The 18,407-nt window shown below is 38.9% G+C and overlaps 1 protein-coding gene across 1 annotated transcript in view; it reads right to left on the reverse strand.

Annotated features, from left to right (window-relative positions):
* PRIM2 (DNA primase subunit 2) overlaps nt 1–16,290 on the reverse strand; it is an 89,858-nt gene extending 73,568 nt beyond the window's left edge. The window contains exons 1-4 of the mRNA XM_041410633.1: nt 16,040–16,290; nt 15,167–15,270; nt 14,770–14,849; nt 9,411–9,531 (exon numbers count right to left, since the gene is read on the reverse strand). Coding sequence (XP_041266567.1) covers nt 9,411–9,531; nt 14,770–14,849; nt 15,167–15,270; nt 16,040–16,193 — 459 coding nt within the window. The 5' untranslated portion in view covers nt 16,194–16,290. The remainder of the gene's footprint in view (nt 1–9,410; nt 9,532–14,769; nt 14,850–15,166; nt 15,271–16,039) is intronic.
* Between the last annotated feature and the right edge of the window lie 2,117 nt (nt 16,291–18,407).

The following is an 18,407-nucleotide window of genomic DNA, read 5'->3' on the forward strand; positions in this document are numbered from 1 at the left end:
TTTTATTTCAACACACTTAACTTTTTCAAAGCAGTTAGAGATGTACTTCATCCATAAGGAACACATATAGTACCTAGGGCAGAAGGATTCAGCCTTACAGTGGACTGTAAAGTTCCTATTTAACTCAAATGATGAATTACACAAAGCCACTCAGTAAGAATCATAGTGCTCCTTTAGGCTCTAAAGGGGCCTTACTAACTGCACATTTTGTGGTGTAGTTTGACTTTACTTCCACAAGTCAATTTTAAGCAATAAGGAAGACCATCTAAGGGTCCATTTAGATTTCTGAGATAATCAGCATCTGTTTCTAATCAAACTGAGATGATTGCCAAATTAAAATTTTAATTAGGATTTTGCATCATTTACAAACTGTTGTTCATTAAGTTTATGAAGGTGAAAAAGGACATCCCCAGTACCTATATATTCTTTAATCACATCTATTACTCAATTCTACAATTTCATAGAATATCATCAACACCATATGTGCAACTAGAATTACTGCAGCAAAATGCACCAGTTTTCTCCACAACTAATAATACAGTAATGCTTACAGCTCAAGGATCCATTAGAGAAGAGTGAAGCCCCCATACATCCTGCCAGTGCACCAAAAAAAAAACAAAATAAATTTCTTTTAAAAATCAAGCTTTATTTTGTAAGTCTGTGAGAAAGTATTACCACTTATTTTAAGCTTAAATATTTTAATCAAACCTCATCTCATCTACCCATCCCTCAAAATGTTAGCTCACTAGAATACCCAGGCTGCTTGGCAATCAACCCAATTACTTTTAGATGAGAATAACTCACAATGTTTGTTAAAGTACTAATACTATGTTTCACTATCTTATTTAACAAACTCTAGCACTTAAAAAAACCACCCTACTCCTAAGCCTTTCCACATACAATTTTGTTTCTGTTATAACTCTAAGCATGGAGTTAAATGACAGAATACATACTGTTGGCAGTAAGGCACATTTCCCACTTAGGCATGCATCCCTTATGACTTTTGCTGTCAACTGTAAGATAAGCATCGCTGGTTTTCAAGCAAAGGGACAAATACAAGATTTAAGTAATGGAAAAGTAAGATACAATTCAGAACCATTTCCTTAGCAAATGTAAACCACAGCCTACTTGCATAGTTATTGTCTTATCTTGGCATAAGTTTTCACACAGTAATATAGACTCCAGACAGTTTCTACTTTTCCCCATCCTGTCTGGGAAAGGAAGAAGTATTATTTGATGCCCCTGATATGAAAAGCCATAAACCCTACCAGAAGAACATTCTGGATTAAACACCTGTTCCAAAATGGATAGTTATAGTCACAGCCCTTTAATGGTTAGCCCTTTAATGGTTAAACATAGTATTGAGTATTCTCTCAAATATATCTGTCCTTAATAGGGACACAAACCAGTCCCCATTCTTATTAATCCACATCTGACTTATGATCTTCTGTACCAAATAAAGGCAGTCATAAACGTTTTCTCGAGAAGCTGAACTACGAATATTTATACAACTGCCCTACTACCAAGATAAATGTTTTTGAAGACAGCATAATAGTGATATCAGAAAGTCTCTCATAGGACTACTCTGATCATAAAAATGGAAATTAAAGAAGTTTAATTTCTACTGCTTAAAGCAGCTAAAAAAGCACTTCAACTGCATCATCAAAGAGCTCTTGTGGAAAAAAATTCCATCGCTAATGCATTTTGCTCTTTCCACTTCATTTTGCAGTTCTTATTCCTTCCTCTCAAATGCCTGCAGATGCACTGAAGACCTTTAGCTCCCCCAGCTGACTATTCCCATCTGCCATTCCTTCCCCATTACTATGATCCAAACCATTTCTTAAAATACTGTGCTTTATAACAGCATCTAAAAATTAGGACATCTGATTCTGCAATAACTGGCTGTTACCCAAAAAATAAGGCACCTAAACTAGAAGTTATTTAAAAGGTCATAATATTTTTTTAAATTTCAAGAGGCTATTCAGAAGTAAGAAAGTTCAATTTAAACATGATTTTTTCTGCTCTGTGGAGTGAAAACAACAACGCAGATGTATTCAATATGAAATATACTACACTTAGAAGTTTTTTTCTTTTGCACAATGCAGAAAGATAATAGTGAACAGAAGTATTGCAGGAAATATAAATCCAATTATACAATATCATTACACCACAGATTAAAACATGATAATGCCTATTAATTTTCATTTCTTCTGGAAGTAACAAAGAGGTACTAACAGTCTGAAGACAAAGAAACCAGAACATTCAAAATGATGGCCAGAATAACACCAAAAATAAATTCAAAATTAAATTTTGCATTCTACTCCACTCCATATTCCAGTATGTAAGTTAAATTCCTAGAAAGGTGTAGTAACAAATTAAAGCATCCAATAGTACTTAGGAAAAACACGAGACAAGCAGCAACGCTCCTATGTCAAAAAATCCCAACCATGTTAAGCTGATATCACAGCCTTTATCACAGTGCACAGACCTCTGGGGCATAAAAAAAGCAGGTGTCATATTGTGTCAAACACCCTTGAAGTCACCAGAATACACTTTCACATGCAAATGACCAAACAGTTCCAAACAGTTTCAGTCAATCTTCTATAACCTGGGTTCAAAACCCATTGGAAAAGACCTGTGTAGAAGAATTAAACTCAAAATAGAAGAAAGATGTCTTAAGCCAAGTTCCACAACCAAAGTAAAATTTAATACTTTGCTTATATTAAAACAGGAGCAGATCACATACTAAAATGCCATGAGGCTGGGGGCACTGCAAGAGCTCTAGAGAACTGGATCAGAGAAGAAAAACCTGATCTAAAATTGAAGGCTGTAGAAATGGCAAAGGACACTCACAGAAATGACAAAACACCACAGAGAGAAAGGCTTAAAGAAGAAGCAAGACAGTATAATGACAGATAGAAGGTAAATACGAAGAGAAGGAAAAAAACAAACAAACAGTAAAAAAAAGACCTTCCTTTCTCAACTAGTGGAGAGAACAACAAGAATTATGTTAGGTTTGACATTATTTTTAAAAAGTTAAAAGTAAAGCAGCAGAACGATGACCGCCACTGTGATATATAGATGCAGGGAACTTTGCAAGCAAAGCTGTGACATTTTCATGGACAAGGCAAATGGAACTACTGTTATCTTCAAAATGCTGTTGAAATTGTTGAAGGGAAAAAAAAAAAACCACAAACACCCAAAAAAAAAAAATCCACACACTTTGAAAGTAACCACAGAACATTTTGTCCACTGGAGCAGAAGAGACCCTAAGACCATCCCCAGGGAGAAAAAGTGTGACTGGTTAAGGTGAACAGGCTTTTTGGCAAGTTTTTACAAAAACCAAGTGGAATGGACCCAGAAGTTCACTAGATGTTCCAACTCAGCGCAAGATGTATCACAGACCTACAGCTGCAGATGCTGAAAGGACAAATCTTCATTTGATGTCTAAGAACAAGTGGCAGGTCTTGGAGACTTAAAATTATGCAAGGCAAAACAGACAAAATGCTGAAACTCAGATTGAGGGCTTCAAGAAAGATATTTCTGACAATGTCAAGAACAGCTTTGTAGTTGAAGTCCAAGTATCAGTTACCTGTAAAACCATTCATTTTATACAATTTCTTCATATCGTGAATAACTTACTTTGAGATTAAAATATTTTCTTCAATGACTATAATATTTAAAATATTCACAAATTTCCCTTTAAATATCTTTAAATCTGTTAGTGCCTTTTACTGCCAGGCATCATTGATGTAATTACTCATTCTTAGTAAGATTTTAATACTTTAATCTCCTAAATTGATGTAAATCTCAACTGCACACCTGTGTTTGCATATTCTCTTTGATGGGCTCTGTCACCTGGAATGTCAGCAGTTACTCCTCTTGAGTCCTGCTTAAGGGGTTCTGAGGCTCCCTACGTGATTGACTTTGCACATAGACTATTTAATATGCCTTGAGTGCTGAAAATTACATGCCATACATAAAAAGCTTCCATATTGATCTGGATGATGAGAGTACTGTCCCTTAAAAACCTTTATCGTTCCTTTTTTTAATATTTAAAGCATAGAACAGACTAAAAAACATTCTGAAATACCTTCAGAACCATTCCATTATTCTCCTTCTACTGCAATAGAAAACCAATCAAACATCAGGGGAAAATACTCTTAAAGCACAGATTTGCTTTCCTTTTACCCTCATCCTTTCTCGACATTTTATTCAGTATCATGCACTCTACCTCTCACTCATGTTACCATAAATTGGTAGGTATAAATAATATTTCAGAGTAGTGTAAAATTTTAAGCACCCAAGCAATGTTCCACTCGGCTGGACAGCACCAGTCCAGACATCTTCCACACTTGCCAGAGAACAGACTGGCCAAAGCTGCTCCTACAAGTGATTAAAATGCAATCTGCATGTTAGTAGTTCAAAAAAGTATCTCAAATACAAAATCAAATCAAGGTTCTTTTTCTTTTTTTCCATGAAATCCAGGTCCCAGAGGCTTCTTACAGAATACTAAAGATGGACTAACTTAATCCAGTGCCAGCTTAGTAAAATCTTTCCAAGGAAGAACTTACATAACCCTCAAATTTCCATGATTTATATTAAATGTAGAGAGGTTTATTTTCACAAACATTGCAAAAATTTTGAATTGTAATAATCCTATGCATGTTCAGACATATTCATCACACTGAAGTCATCATGTTTAGCTTGATTATCATGAAGATTACAGCCTTTCTTTTTCAAGTGAAGGGCATCTTTATAATCAGGTAAAACTCCCCAGAGCAGGCATTTACTAACTGTAATAAACACTGTGCCACATATTTTCTCCATCAGCAATACAAATGTCCACCCCTAGACATAAGAAATCCTATTAAGAAATTAAAACATTAGTTTTCCTTACATTCCATTTCTATTTTTAATTACAGAAAGCTCTTGCTCTTTGATTAAAAATTTCTTTAACCATGAGATGAGAACTACTATCATATCAAACACTCTACAGCTGACTATCACATAAAAAAAGCTTTGGAAATCTGGTATTTTTTTCTTCTACTTGTTAACAATTTCACTCTTTCCAAAACTTGCTAAATAAGACCTTTTTTTTAAGTATTCAAAGACCCTAAATACGGAAAGATCCTAACAACTTCATAAGTATTATTCATAAGTGGGATTGAAGATTTCTTTATCCTATAAAGCAATGATTCTCAACCCACAATTCAAAAAATCTCAGAAATTAGTCTTCAAAACCCCTGCAAAACATATATGCAAGTATCATTTTCTCATGCATGTAAGCAAATAAAAAAAGGTGAGATGACAGTTACTGAATACTCAATTTTAGATTCACTTTGTTGGTGCTGTAAAAGACGACAACTGTGACAAAACTGTACAAGACAATCCATTTATTCCTCCTCCCCACTATTAAAAGAGTTGACTCTTTTAACAAGTACTGAGAATCACTTCTTACAGTGGTTCTTAGAATTGTTAACACTGCTATGCCAGACTACACCAAGCTTTAGCAGCTGTGGGCTTTCTCAGATTACAGTTCTGAAACCAGAATCAGTATCTAGAAAATGCAAGGCACCTCTCTTCTGGTTAAAGAAATTTAACTACAAGTTTCTTAGTACATCATAAGCAACTGAAAAAATATAAATAGAATTTCTATCCACTTGCCCACACAGAAAACGGACTGTAACATCAGAACTTACTTCCTTTTTCTGAAGACCATCTTTTTTTCTAACAGGTAGAGCACAAAGTTTGATTTCCATCTTGTTTTATGCATGATAAGGCATGAAAACATTGTAACTTCTAACAGGGAAGAATGAGGAGAATAGTTCATCCTAATTTCCTTTTCAAAGGAAGTGTCTCCTTAAACAAATAGAACATTGAGAAAAATAATACTGCTTTTAGAGTGGCCTTGCTTTTGTAGTAGCCCACACATAGCTCCATAGCATTTAGACCTGTTTCAAATATGGAATTCATTAGTAATATTCAAATGTTTTATACATGACAGTGCATGGAAGGATTAGTTTTGCCTAAATTCCCATGAGAATTGGAAGCAGAGGGTGAAAGCAGAAGCAGGGAAGTAGATTTTCAATGAAATAATGCTTTTTTGCCTCAACAGGAGTAAGAAAGTAATACCTTCTTAATCATTTTGACATACTGAAGGCACATTCACTAGCACAGAATCAAGCCATACTCCCAGCTATTTCCAGCAACCTGCAAACATTAATTGATTCTTACAAGCCCAAATGCTGTAACTGTGACAGGAGAATATGAGGCTAGGGAATAACCAACAAAAACACAGCTCCACAAACACACCTTTCACTGAAAGGTCTGTTGAACCAGAGAATGGCATTTCCAATAGTCTCTCAAGGACACAGGAAAGCCTCTGTTACTCTTAACACTTCACAAATCCTATTTTACCAACATGCACTGACATCAGATATTTCAGTCCAGCAATGGATAATGTACTTCAGCCACATATCTCAGAATATTTAAACTATTCTAATAAGCAGTACTTTAAGAGAGGCTTTAATTTTTATTCACTCAAGCTTACTGTGAGCTCTACAGGCAAAGCTGGAGTTTCCCAACAAAACAGTTCATGTCTGCAGTGCAAAATACTATTAAAATCATTGATGAAAACACTGCAATAGACATTTTCCTTTAATCAACTAAGACAACCAAAACAGTATATAATAGTAGAAACTCTTTTGTAATATCCTAAAACATCAACAACAGTTGTTTGTCTAAACAGATATTGCATTTTCAAGGTTTCTCATCAAAAGAAACATAATGAGTTTAAGTCAAAAGGGGAAAAGTTTTCAATCTAAGTTATAATGATAAAACAACAACTGTGGAATGAGAGCATTTACAGAATTGTGGAGAACTTATATTCTGCATTCTCCATAGCACGTACTTAATGGGCAAAAATCAAATTGACTGTTAAAATAAAATAGGATAATTTACATGTATGTGCATGTATAAGGTCTAAGTTACAATGAAACTTATTTAATTGCACAACATTTCTTTTAAAATTATAAATAATAAATAATCCTTATATAAATATAAATAACCCTTAACCACAATTTGTAAGTACAGTATTTAACACCAGCCTCTAATTTTGTGTTATTTAAGGTAATTTATGGTCTTGGTTATACATCTATAGCTTCAGGAACTCACATAATATGCACAAACAAGAAGAGTCAAAATGATTTTTAGCATGTACAAACATTGCATGTCATGGTGACAGTAATACAGAAAGCTACATTTTCGAGCAATCCATACAGGACTTTCATACTTGGGTTATTAAATTTTAACTATGTCCTCAACTACTATCATAAGCATTCATTGAATGCAATTATTTTTCACTTCCACAGTTTTCCAGATGCAGTGTTCACAAATGGAACAAGGCACAAAGTCCCCAGGTCACTGTAGTTTGCTGCAGTTTCTATAGCAAGAAGCCACATCTTAAAAGTAGTTAGTAGGTTGTAAAGGTTCTAGAGCAAAGTTTATGAATAAAAGCATTTTTATTCATAAAAATTCTTTTGATCACAGTTATTTTTCATCTGAAGTTAATAATGTGATGAGAACAGACTGCACCTACAATTCACATAAGAATCAAATGTAGCCATTGGTTTTCTTATTACTGAAACATTTAGCGTGAATTATCACACAATTCACCAAGAAAACAACATATTTTAACATCAGTATTACTTGACCCAGATGGCCAGATAAGGCAGATAAGACCTTATCTGAAGAACCCAAACTATGCTCTTATCTGAAGAACACAAACTAAGGACCTGGTAAGATGCATCCCAGAGTCTTGAAAGACTTGGATGATGTAGTTGCCAAGCCACTCCCTGTGATATTTGAAAAGTCATGGCAGTCAGAAGTCCCAGGTGAAGGGAAAAAGGCAAACATTGTACTCATCTTTAAAAAGCTCAGAGAAAATCCTGTGAACTACCAAACAGTCAGCCTCACTTCTGTACCTGGAAAGATCACGGAACAGATCCTCCTAGAAGCTGTGCTAAGGCACCTGGATAACAGGGAAGTGATTTGGGACAGCCAGTATGGCTTCATCATGGGCAAGTTCTGCCTGACCAAACTAGCAGCCTTCTGTGGTGGAGTGACTACATCAGCAGACAAGGGAGGGGCTACAGATAACATTTATCTGCATTTCTGTAAAGCTCTGACACAGTCCCCCACAACATCCATCTCTCCAAACTGGAGAGAAATCAATACAACGGGAGAACCATTAGATGCACAAGGAATGGCTGGACATCTGCATTCAAAGGGTAGCAGTCAATGCTCAACTAAAAGACAGGAAGTTTCAACTCTACATGAGGAAGAGCTTCTTAATGCTGAGGGATGCAGACCACTGGAACAGGCTGCCCAGGAAGGTTGTGGACTTTCCCTCTCTGGAGACATTCAAAATTCACCTGGTTCCTGTGTAACCTGCTCGAGGTGACTCTGGCCAGGTGATTGGACTGGATGATCTCCAGAGGTCCCTTCCAACCCTAACAGTCCTGTGATCCTGCACCTCTGCTTCACTCTGGTGAGACCCTACCTGCAGTGCTACTTCCAGCTCTGGGGTCCTCAGCACAGGAAGGACATGGATCTGTCAGAATGAGTCCAGGGGAGGGACACCAAGATGATCAGAGGGATAGAACACCTCTTATATTAGGAAATGCTGGGAGAATTGGAATTGTTCAGCCTGGGAAAGAGAAGGCTTTGGGGTGACCTAATGGTGGCCTCCAGTACCTGATGGGACTCTACATGAACAAGAGGGACTTTTCACAAGGGCCATGTGGTCACAGGACAAGGGGGAATGGATTCAAACTGAAGAAGAGTAGGTTTAGATCAGAAGTAAGTTTAGAATAGGAGAAAATTCTTTACTGTAAGGGCAGTGATGTCCTAGAATAGGCTGCCCAGAAGAGCCATGCATGTCTCACTGCTGGAAGGGTTCAAGGCAAGGTTGGATAGGACTCTGAGCAACCTGGTCTACTGGAAAGTGTCCCTGCCCACAGCAGGAAGTTGGAACTAGATGCACCTAGATATTTAAGGTCCCTTCCAACCCAAACCATTTTATGATCTATGATCTAATCCATTTAAAATTTTGAGTCAAAAATACTTAACAGCTTTATTAAACCTTGTTAACTTACCTGTGTAATTACACATTTTTTCAGCTGTGTTTGTAGACTGAAGCAGACCAAGCTTCTCTTGTTGTAGCACAGTTACATCACTTAATCCTCACACACAGTATTCCCCAAGTTTAGAAGTCCTGTGTGGTTAGGTTTTTTTTAAACACCATAACTGCACTTTCTATTTTTTAAACAAGATTGCTAAAACTACCTTAATGAGAATTTAAAAACAACACACATGAGCAACATAAATACAGAAAGTAACACACTTACAGCTTCAAATGATAAGTTAACATGTTCCAGGAACTTCTGCATTAAACTTTCAGTTAGTTGACTGAAGCGATATCGGAAGAGATCCATTTCTTGTTGAAGAAACCAACGCCTGAGATCCTCACTACAAAAAAAAAATATATATATATTAATAATAATAATTCTGAATATACATTAATTTTTTGCTTGAAAACTAGACCATAACACTAATGCTGACTGGCATGTGACCCACACACACTGAGAAGCTTGGAAGTGAAGGCAGGAAACCTTCAGTAATGCACACTCAATCAGAAAAGACTTGTGGAGAGACAATACTTTTTACTTGTTTTGGATAAAAATAATTGCAGATAACATTCTCCCTTGGTATTTAAAGGACAGGTTTTCTCTACAACATGGCACATATTTCTTCGCTGTACAATTAACATCACAGTTAATGTGATGAGGCAAATATATTTTGAAGGCTACTTCTTTTAATTCTCCCTTTTGGTGTATCTCCAGTTGAAGAAATATGCATACATCTCAGTAAACGTGACAACAGTGCATTCTATTCTAGACAACAAACAGCCTGCAAACAGGCAAAATGAAAATATATGGCAATGAAGTTGGGTGAGGAACACAAATTGAACAATGAACTCTTGGCAAAAGAGAAAAAGGGGTTTAGCAACTGCAGGTGAACAAGTAGAACAAAGAGGAACACGGGGACAGGAGTCAGAAGACAAAATAAAACAACACTGAAGCCAATCCAAGTACTTTAAGTACTCATGGAACTCTTCCCATCCTAGTGCTCAGATTCCCAGGCACCAGCACATTACTCAAACCTACAGCAAGTAGGTACCAGAGTGCCAGTAAAAAAAGCCACCCCACATGTGCAAGCAGAGAATGCAGATGATGCTGCATCTCACTACCACAGGGAACTCTCTTAATCTGTCCTCTGAGAGCTACCCTGTGGGCCACTGCCCTGGGAATTCACAGAGCACAGAAATACTGCAGTCATATATATTGTCTCTTTACAATATTGTAAACACCTTTTCCCGTAAGAAATATGTGAATCACAACAAAGTGTTTGTGGTTTTGTGGACAAAACCTCTGCTTGAAATACGGCTTGAAGAAAAGTAATTATTACATAGAACAGCCAAACAGAACGGCTGTTAAAGTGCTCTGTAAAATATAATCCTGTGGACAGTCTCAGTGCTTGGGATGTAATAATAATCAGTGCAACTTAAAATGGAAGTTAATGCTGTAATGACTGATCTGTTGCAGTTCTTCTGTGGCCATCTTGGACTGTAGTTAAATCCTGGGATGTGACATTTTTTTCCATTTTCCTTTACAGCACACTTGTTTTTGGGGGGGGAACCAAACAAAACAACAACACCGCACACATAAAAAACAAACAAACCACAAACATGATTGTATATAATTTCTTTGGAGGCCAGCCAGTTTGTTGTTCCTTTCTTTCAGGAAAACAGATCAAAGGCTGTAATCTCACCTATCCACATAAGTTACCATAACTAGAAAACACTATTTTATCCTTTATACACACACCAATGTGAACTCTTCCTACAGCTGACAAAATAGCTGACCTCACACTTGCTGTGTATGTCCAGCAAATAATTTTAAACTGACTTTCCTAGGATCATCATCATTAGGGCATTATACATCACTTCTAAAGCCCAACCATATTTTATATTCATTATACACATGAAGAAAATACTACACTCTCATCTCAAACTCATACTAAGGAACAATACCTATCATCAAAACCCCATGCTTAACTGAAAAGCAATGTCACTGTCATTAGACAGCTTGAGCAGCAGCTTGGTTAGTTAAGGGAGTAGCAGGTCACTGAAGTGTAGATGTTAAGAATATCTCCTCAATTTTTGCCATTTAACTTTACGGTGTGCAGATTACTTAGCAGTTTAAACCAGTTCATAGACTCCCAACTTGAAAAATAATAGAAGAAAACAGTCTCTTTCATATAGGGAACGGCACTTGAGGGGCTGGGGTTGGAATAGAAATACTCTCCACCCCAAGGAGGGGTAGGAAAAATCAGCATAATCGTTAGGAAGCATGGACATACAAGTACTTTAGGGAAGGCATGCAAATGCTTGTAAATCTGGAATTTAAGACTAGTAGCTCCCATTCCACAATTAATACAAGAGTTCCAACAACTTAACAGTGTTTTATGAAAACTCCAGGCATGGGTCAGATCACTGCTTTTCTAGGCAACCAACACCAATGGATTACTCAGGGTTTAAGTTTTAAAGACTAGACAGCAAGGGGAACATGGGTACAGACAACACACAAGAGGAAATGCTACTCAACATAAAGAGGCAGCTATTTTAGCAGAGAAGTCTAATTTATCATCTAGGAAAAAAAATGTCAGGGAGTAGTGAACAGGTCTTGCTAAGTTTGAAATAGAATTTATATCCTTGTTATGTGACACAGACACAAATCAAACAAACAAAAAAAAACTTTAAAAAGGCACAAAAGAATGTTTGAAAGTTTCCTGGATAAAAGGAATTCCTGTGTCAGAACAGAGATAAAATTTATTTCTTCTATGTTAAGAAAGTGAAAAATATGCTCCTGTGACTTTCAAGGTTCTTCATAGTTGATCTGCTGAAGTGACAAGAGCTGCAGTAGACAAAAGCAAAAATGCACACTCCCATCCACCTGCAAATAAAATTATCTTTACATCTACATCTGCCAAGAAAGCAAATGAAACAAAATTATTCTATTTCCTGGTCTTGACAGATCTAAGTGACATTAGAAGAGGGGTGAAAGAAGGGTACGGATGAGACTGTTATCCTGAGACTGTAACTACCCTGTCATAAACAGGGTATTTACAAGCTTGTTGAAAACAAGCTTTAAAGTCATGAATTTCAGAAAGCAGAAGAAGAGTCAACAGATGATGAGTACCTTACAAATTTAACTGACCAGAATGGTGGAGCTGGTCACTCCAGATCACATGAAAACCAAATCAAAATAATCCAATTTACAAATAAGGACTGATAGAGACTAGAAAAGAAAAATCGATACAAACTTTTACCCCTGGATGGCACTGTTGGCCAACTGAAAACTGAAAATCACTATCACAGAAAAATGTAAACACATGGTCACACAGCTGCCTCAGGAACTGAATTCAACCTAGTTTGCAGTTATGTCTACTTAAATGCACTTTTTCAATCACTCCTACTTTCTTCTTCAACAACTTTCTTCAATTAACCTAATGATTTGTGCCAAGCTTATTTTTCTGACCTAGTATGATAAAAACGTGAAATACAGTATATTCTATTTGCCTCCCAACTTTATCTTTTGGGAACTTGCCAATTGTAGACGAGAGAAATGTCCCTACAGTAGTTGCTTTTCAAGAGAGAATACAGAACACTGGGTACAGGCTCACTTCATAGTTCTTAGAATGCTATTTTCCATGTAAGCATTAAATTCATCTTTTCAAAGTACAAGTAGAAAGCCAAAAAGCTGACCAAAAGCTGCTTTACCAAAATGCAGCTAGTACATAAAAATGGCAACACAAAATGGCATCTGCAAGTTGGCTAAACAGGGTCCCAGAGCTCTATTCAAAACCCCTCCTCTAAGGATGTCTTTCCCCCTAGATTACAAAGCCAGGCTCTTTCCTGCTGATTCTATGGCCCAAAATAGCTTGTATTCATTTCTGCACAGCGGTTCACCTTCATCAAGATGCCCATTTCTGCCCTGCCTGTAGTCTAATTTTTAAGACACTTCCCTGAAACACAGGGTTTGAACAGTATCTGCAATTTATTTACTAAGCAAGAACTTCAGTCAAATTCTCACCTTCCACAATAGCAGAATTTTCATCAACTACCAAGACCCTCAAAGCATCTCACCTCCCAAAAAAAAAAAGTGGTCTAAATAATAACAAAATGCTCAAAGTAAAGTTTTGGCTTTGTAATTAAGCCAAATTGATTATTCAAAATGCCACTAATACAAACCACTATGTTTTCAGGGGCCTTTTAGACCCCAGGGTACTAGAGGATACTACCTTTTAGGGGGTTTTGGTAAACTTACAATACATGTAAACAAAGATATTGTCAAAATGAGCAGGACTAGTATGATTAAGGGAGTTTATAAAAATACAACAAACAGGGGCACTAGAAAGAAGGCAATATTACACTTAGGATTCACAATCACAAATTATGCATGTAGAATACAAAGAGATAGCAGTTGCAAATCTGTTATTCAGTCTTCTCCCTTCTTTCAGGATTTTGAGCTACACTATCAGAGTCACTGCAGTGAAGGCTGGTATTGATCTCCCCACCCACAACCTGTTCCTCATGGTACATGCATCACAGATCTAGCAGGTCATTGATCACACACATTGACAAACTGTCTTCAGCACAGCCCAGATGTCTTTTGAAAGGATAATAGGATGGGACGTGAATTATCTGGAAGATATCAGGGTGTTTAAGTCACCCAGGGCCTGTCATGGTGAGGCTTCATCCACCTGGCTTTTGAGACCTTTGCTACTTCCTACTCTGATCAGATGCTCTGCAGCAGGATGCCAAAGCCATTTCAAAGAAAGGCCCCATCCATTCCAGCTCCATATCCCAGCTTAGACCACAATCCCTCCTACTCAGCTTTCCTGTTTTTGCTTATAAATCTGTATCCATAGCAGCACTTCAGTCATGTCAGCTATCAAAGCATCATAATATGCATTCTATCACAGTCACATAATTAAAATGAACTGTATTGCAGCTTTAAGTGCAATTGAATCAACAACTGGCAACCTCTAATTTCATCTAAAAACTACAGGGGAAACAAAAGAACGTGTTTTACAGGATCAACATTTTGCTTGAAATTTCACATAATAAAAATATTGCAGGGCAACCAGCCACAGCAATGAATATGGACAAAAAACAGAGGCAGCACATGAAACCTCAAACTCAGATGGCATTTTCAGTCAGTCAGAAACAGTGCTCTCTATAAAACAATATAAAGCCTATTTAAATAGTCAGGTCTTTGGTTTGCATATACAGAAAGTAAACTATGCTATCAATCACTGCAAATGCCTGACAAACAGTTAATACTAATGCGTGCTCATTTAGTAAAAAGCTATCAAGAGGCTCAAATCAATTGCATGTGTTTAAGAGCCAAAAGTTTGTAAATTTTTTAGTTAGCACAAAATCCAGTTCTTAATTGATTACACATATCCCTTTTCATCACAGTTTAGATCAGATTCCTAGCAAAAAACCCTCTTTGAGCCTACCTCTCTCTTTAGTAGCCATGCAACTCTAAAGCATCTGTAATGTCTACAATAAAGCACTGCAGTATCTGTATACATTTAGAATTAATAACAAGAGTACAGCATAATCCAAAAAGTACTTACGACTGGCAGTAGGCAAGGCGGAGTATGAAATGAGAGATATGATCTTTTCTTCTTGCCTCATAATCATCCTCAGCCAAAGCCTGTAGAACATATTCTTATTATTTCTAGAAATAATCTCTCCCAGATTAAAAAATTCTCAATAATTTACCACTGTTTTCAAAAGTGCATTATTAATAGTTATCTTTTAGACAATAAATGCCAACTTATTGAGGATGAGGGTTACCCTGAAGGAAGAAAAACTTGAAAGAAAACCCTTCAAAGAAAAACTACACCTCTGAAAAAATTACAAAACTGCAGTTTTAGAAAGTGTTTCATCACCTCTACTTTTGTTCGTTATTCTTGAATGGTATAAAGAAAATAAAGTGCAAGAGAGTTCCATGTCTTGATCTTTACTTACTTTGTAGGGAAACTTCAGTTTCCGGAGCTCATTCTCTAACTTAACTTTGTATGCATCAGAACTTCTTACATAGCTCACACCGAGATTTTCAACTACTTTAAGCACTGGGCAAAAAAAGAAAACGTCCACGTTAGAGACAACATGCTGAAATCAAACCAAATATATGATGGCTTGGGAAAGGCATAAACTGGGGTAAGGCCACAGGAATTGCTTTTAGTGGCATGAGGAGCAAAAGGGTGAGAAATAGGGAGGATAAAGCATGGCCCGTGAGTCCTGAACAACTGGCCCAATTCTGGGATCCATACTGTCAATAAGGAAAGGGAGACAGCTAACTATGATGGACCAGTCCCAGAACAGTTTCAACTCTAATGGAACCTTGGATCCAGTTTTCAGGACTTGTAACTATGATGGACCAGTCCCAGAACATCGGTTTCAACTCTAATGGAACCTTGGATCCAGTTTTCAGGACTTCAGGGGAACCCCTGGCTGCCAGCCAGAACGACCTGAAATGCAATACAGAGACATCAAATATGTCACAACATCTCTGGAATGCGAAACGTGCTCATAACCCGCCCCCCTCCACCCGTGCAAACCAAACTGCACTATCCCCAGAGCTACAATAGACGCTCATTGTGAAATCTGTCCCAGCTCTCCGGAATGCCCAAAGCAAGGCGTTTTCCATTAACGGGAGCTGCTGGCAGCACGAGCAGCTCCCGTTTATGTCAGGCGAGCACAGCACCCAGGCCTGCCAGGAATACACACAGCCATGACAGGAAGGATCCAGAGCATCGAGGGAGGGAAGGCACGGGAGGAAGGAGAAAGGGAAGGCGAGAAGGGGGGACGAGAAAGGGGGGAGAGAGAGACGCTACTCACGCCTCAGGCGGTCGACGGCAAAGCTCTCAAACTCCACCAGGGAGATGCTTTCCGTGGGGGGCTCCAGGTAAAACTGCAGGCTGTGAGGGTACTGCTCCCTCCGGTCTCCAGCCAGCCGCGCATGCCTCTGCCTCGCTCGACTGGAGAACTCCATCTCCCTCGCCCCGGGGCTGCCTCTGGCCCCGTCCCGACCGCCCGAGCCGCGCTCCCGGCGGGACCCGGACCTGAGCCCGCCCGCCCCGCGCCCCGGCTTCCCGCGCTCCGCCGGCCCCGCCCACTTCCGCACAGGGCCGCGCCCCCGGGCGGCCATTGGCTGCTGCGGCGGTGCTGGCAGTGCCCACAGCCGGCATGGCGGCCCCGGCACCACGGGAGCTGGGAGAGCCTGGCAGGGGCCCACACTTAGCACCGCCTCTTCCGGCACTGCCACATCCTCCACTGTTCTACAGTTTCATAATTTTGTCAGTTTGCCAAGAGAACTGCAGGATTTGCTGGTTTTGCCGTTCTGTTGGCAAATTTGCCGCAGCTGAGGGTATGTTGTTTTATGCCCCTGCCACAAAATGCTACTTGCCGATTTTTCCTGAAAGTTGCTTAATGGTCTTGCAGGAAGTTCGGAGCGCAAAAGGGTGTGAAATCAGAACTTGCATACAGTTTGTGCCAACAAAGTGAGGAAAATCAGTAGTTTAGGCTGCCAGGTTCTGAAGAGCAAGGAAAGGATGGTGGCTCAGGGCAGGCGCCGCTCCCGCGTTGCCGGGACGCTCCCGGCTGATTTGGCAGACCGCGGGTTGAACAAACTGCCCTGGAGCCCGCCCGGAGCTGCAGCCTGCCTCGGCACCAACCAACAGATTAAACCTGGCGCTGAGCTCGGCTGAGGAGGGACAATCCACTCCATCCGCAAAGCAGGTGCCCACATCCACACTGCCCACAGTGCTCCTGCTAATTCTCTGTGCCGTCTGCTCCTTGGGCTGGGCCAAACCACTGCCATGGCAATATCTGATCGTTTTAGCAGGACAGAAAGTCGAGTTTCATTCTCCAACACTCCCCTGTAATTTTCCAGGGCAAAATATACTATTGATATATTTGTATGTAATTATATTTTTGTAATATTTAATATTTAACTGGAAGCAAATTCTTAGCTTATATATATATATAAACAACCTGAAGCAACGTTTTTTCCAATAGCCACTGCCCATCCCACACAGCTTCTTCCCTTCACCACCTGGCTGCAGCCTGCTTAGGAGTAAGGAGTACATCTGCCAAAATCCTAATATTTGCAAGAAGATGGAGCTTTTGCCTTTGACCCGTGTGTTAATACCCAAGAGGTCTTACAGAGACTGGCAGCGCGCTGTCCATAGCAGGTCAGGGAGTTCCATCAGTTCCCACATTTGCTCGGAGTGCTGTACCCAGCCTGGCCCAGAGAGGGAGAAGTGCGACAATGCTGAGGAGCACGGCAGAAACCACAGATGCTTTTAATTTTCATTTAATTTAATTTCTACTCATGTTTTAGGTTTTGGCACATAAGTAGCACCACACCTTTGCAAACCATGGTTTGCAGTTTGCTTTCCATCGCTAATTCCCTGAGCCACGTGCTGCTGATTTTTGACAGGTCAGTAGCTATGTCTACATATGTTGTTTTATTCTGTTTATTTTACTTCTAAGGTTTTTTCCCTTTCTTGCTGAATATTAATCCTCAAATTGTCTGCAAGCAGGTGAAGATCTACCTTGTTTGTTTAGTTGGTTTTTTTTTAATTTCAGTTAACTCGTGACACTAACAGCATTGCAAAAAGATTATTTCAACAGAAATTAAGAATCAAAATTAACATCTATATTACTAGACTTAATTACTGTGTTACTACACTTAAACAAAACTTACAACTCAAGACCACACCCTTTCACACAAAAATTATTTTCTTGGGAAAAGAAAATAGACAAGTGAAAACGTTTCACTTTGGGGTAAACTCCTTCCCCCCCCCCGCTCCCAATTTCAAACTTTCTCACTGATGCATCTATTGAAACCTATAGATGGTAATAGTTCGCACTATATTTTGGTTACTTTTTTCTAAATGTATTTTCACGACTTCCACAGTAACATTACCACTGGGGGCTGATTTTTGAAGTCATTTTTAAGAGAATTATTGATGCTGTAACGACCCACCTCACAAGTGCCTTACAACAACATCCATGTGCTCAGCTGTCAAGCTGTCCCCCTCATCCCATGCAAACACAGTCCATGTCAGCATACCCCAAACTGTTCTGCTGCTTAATTAATGCACTCTTGGGAGGACAGGGTTAAAAGCAGAAGAATGGCAATGAGGAGGAGGATGAGGACCAAAGATTCACTCAAGTGACCTTGCAGCTGGGAATGTCAAGG

This window comes from Onychostruthus taczanowskii, unplaced genomic scaffold, assembly GCF_017590055.1.
Source record: "Onychostruthus taczanowskii isolate IOZ18803 unplaced genomic scaffold, ASM1759005v1 scaffold33, whole genome shotgun sequence".
Lineage (NCBI taxonomy): Eukaryota > Metazoa > Chordata > Aves > Passeriformes > Passeridae > Onychostruthus > Onychostruthus taczanowskii.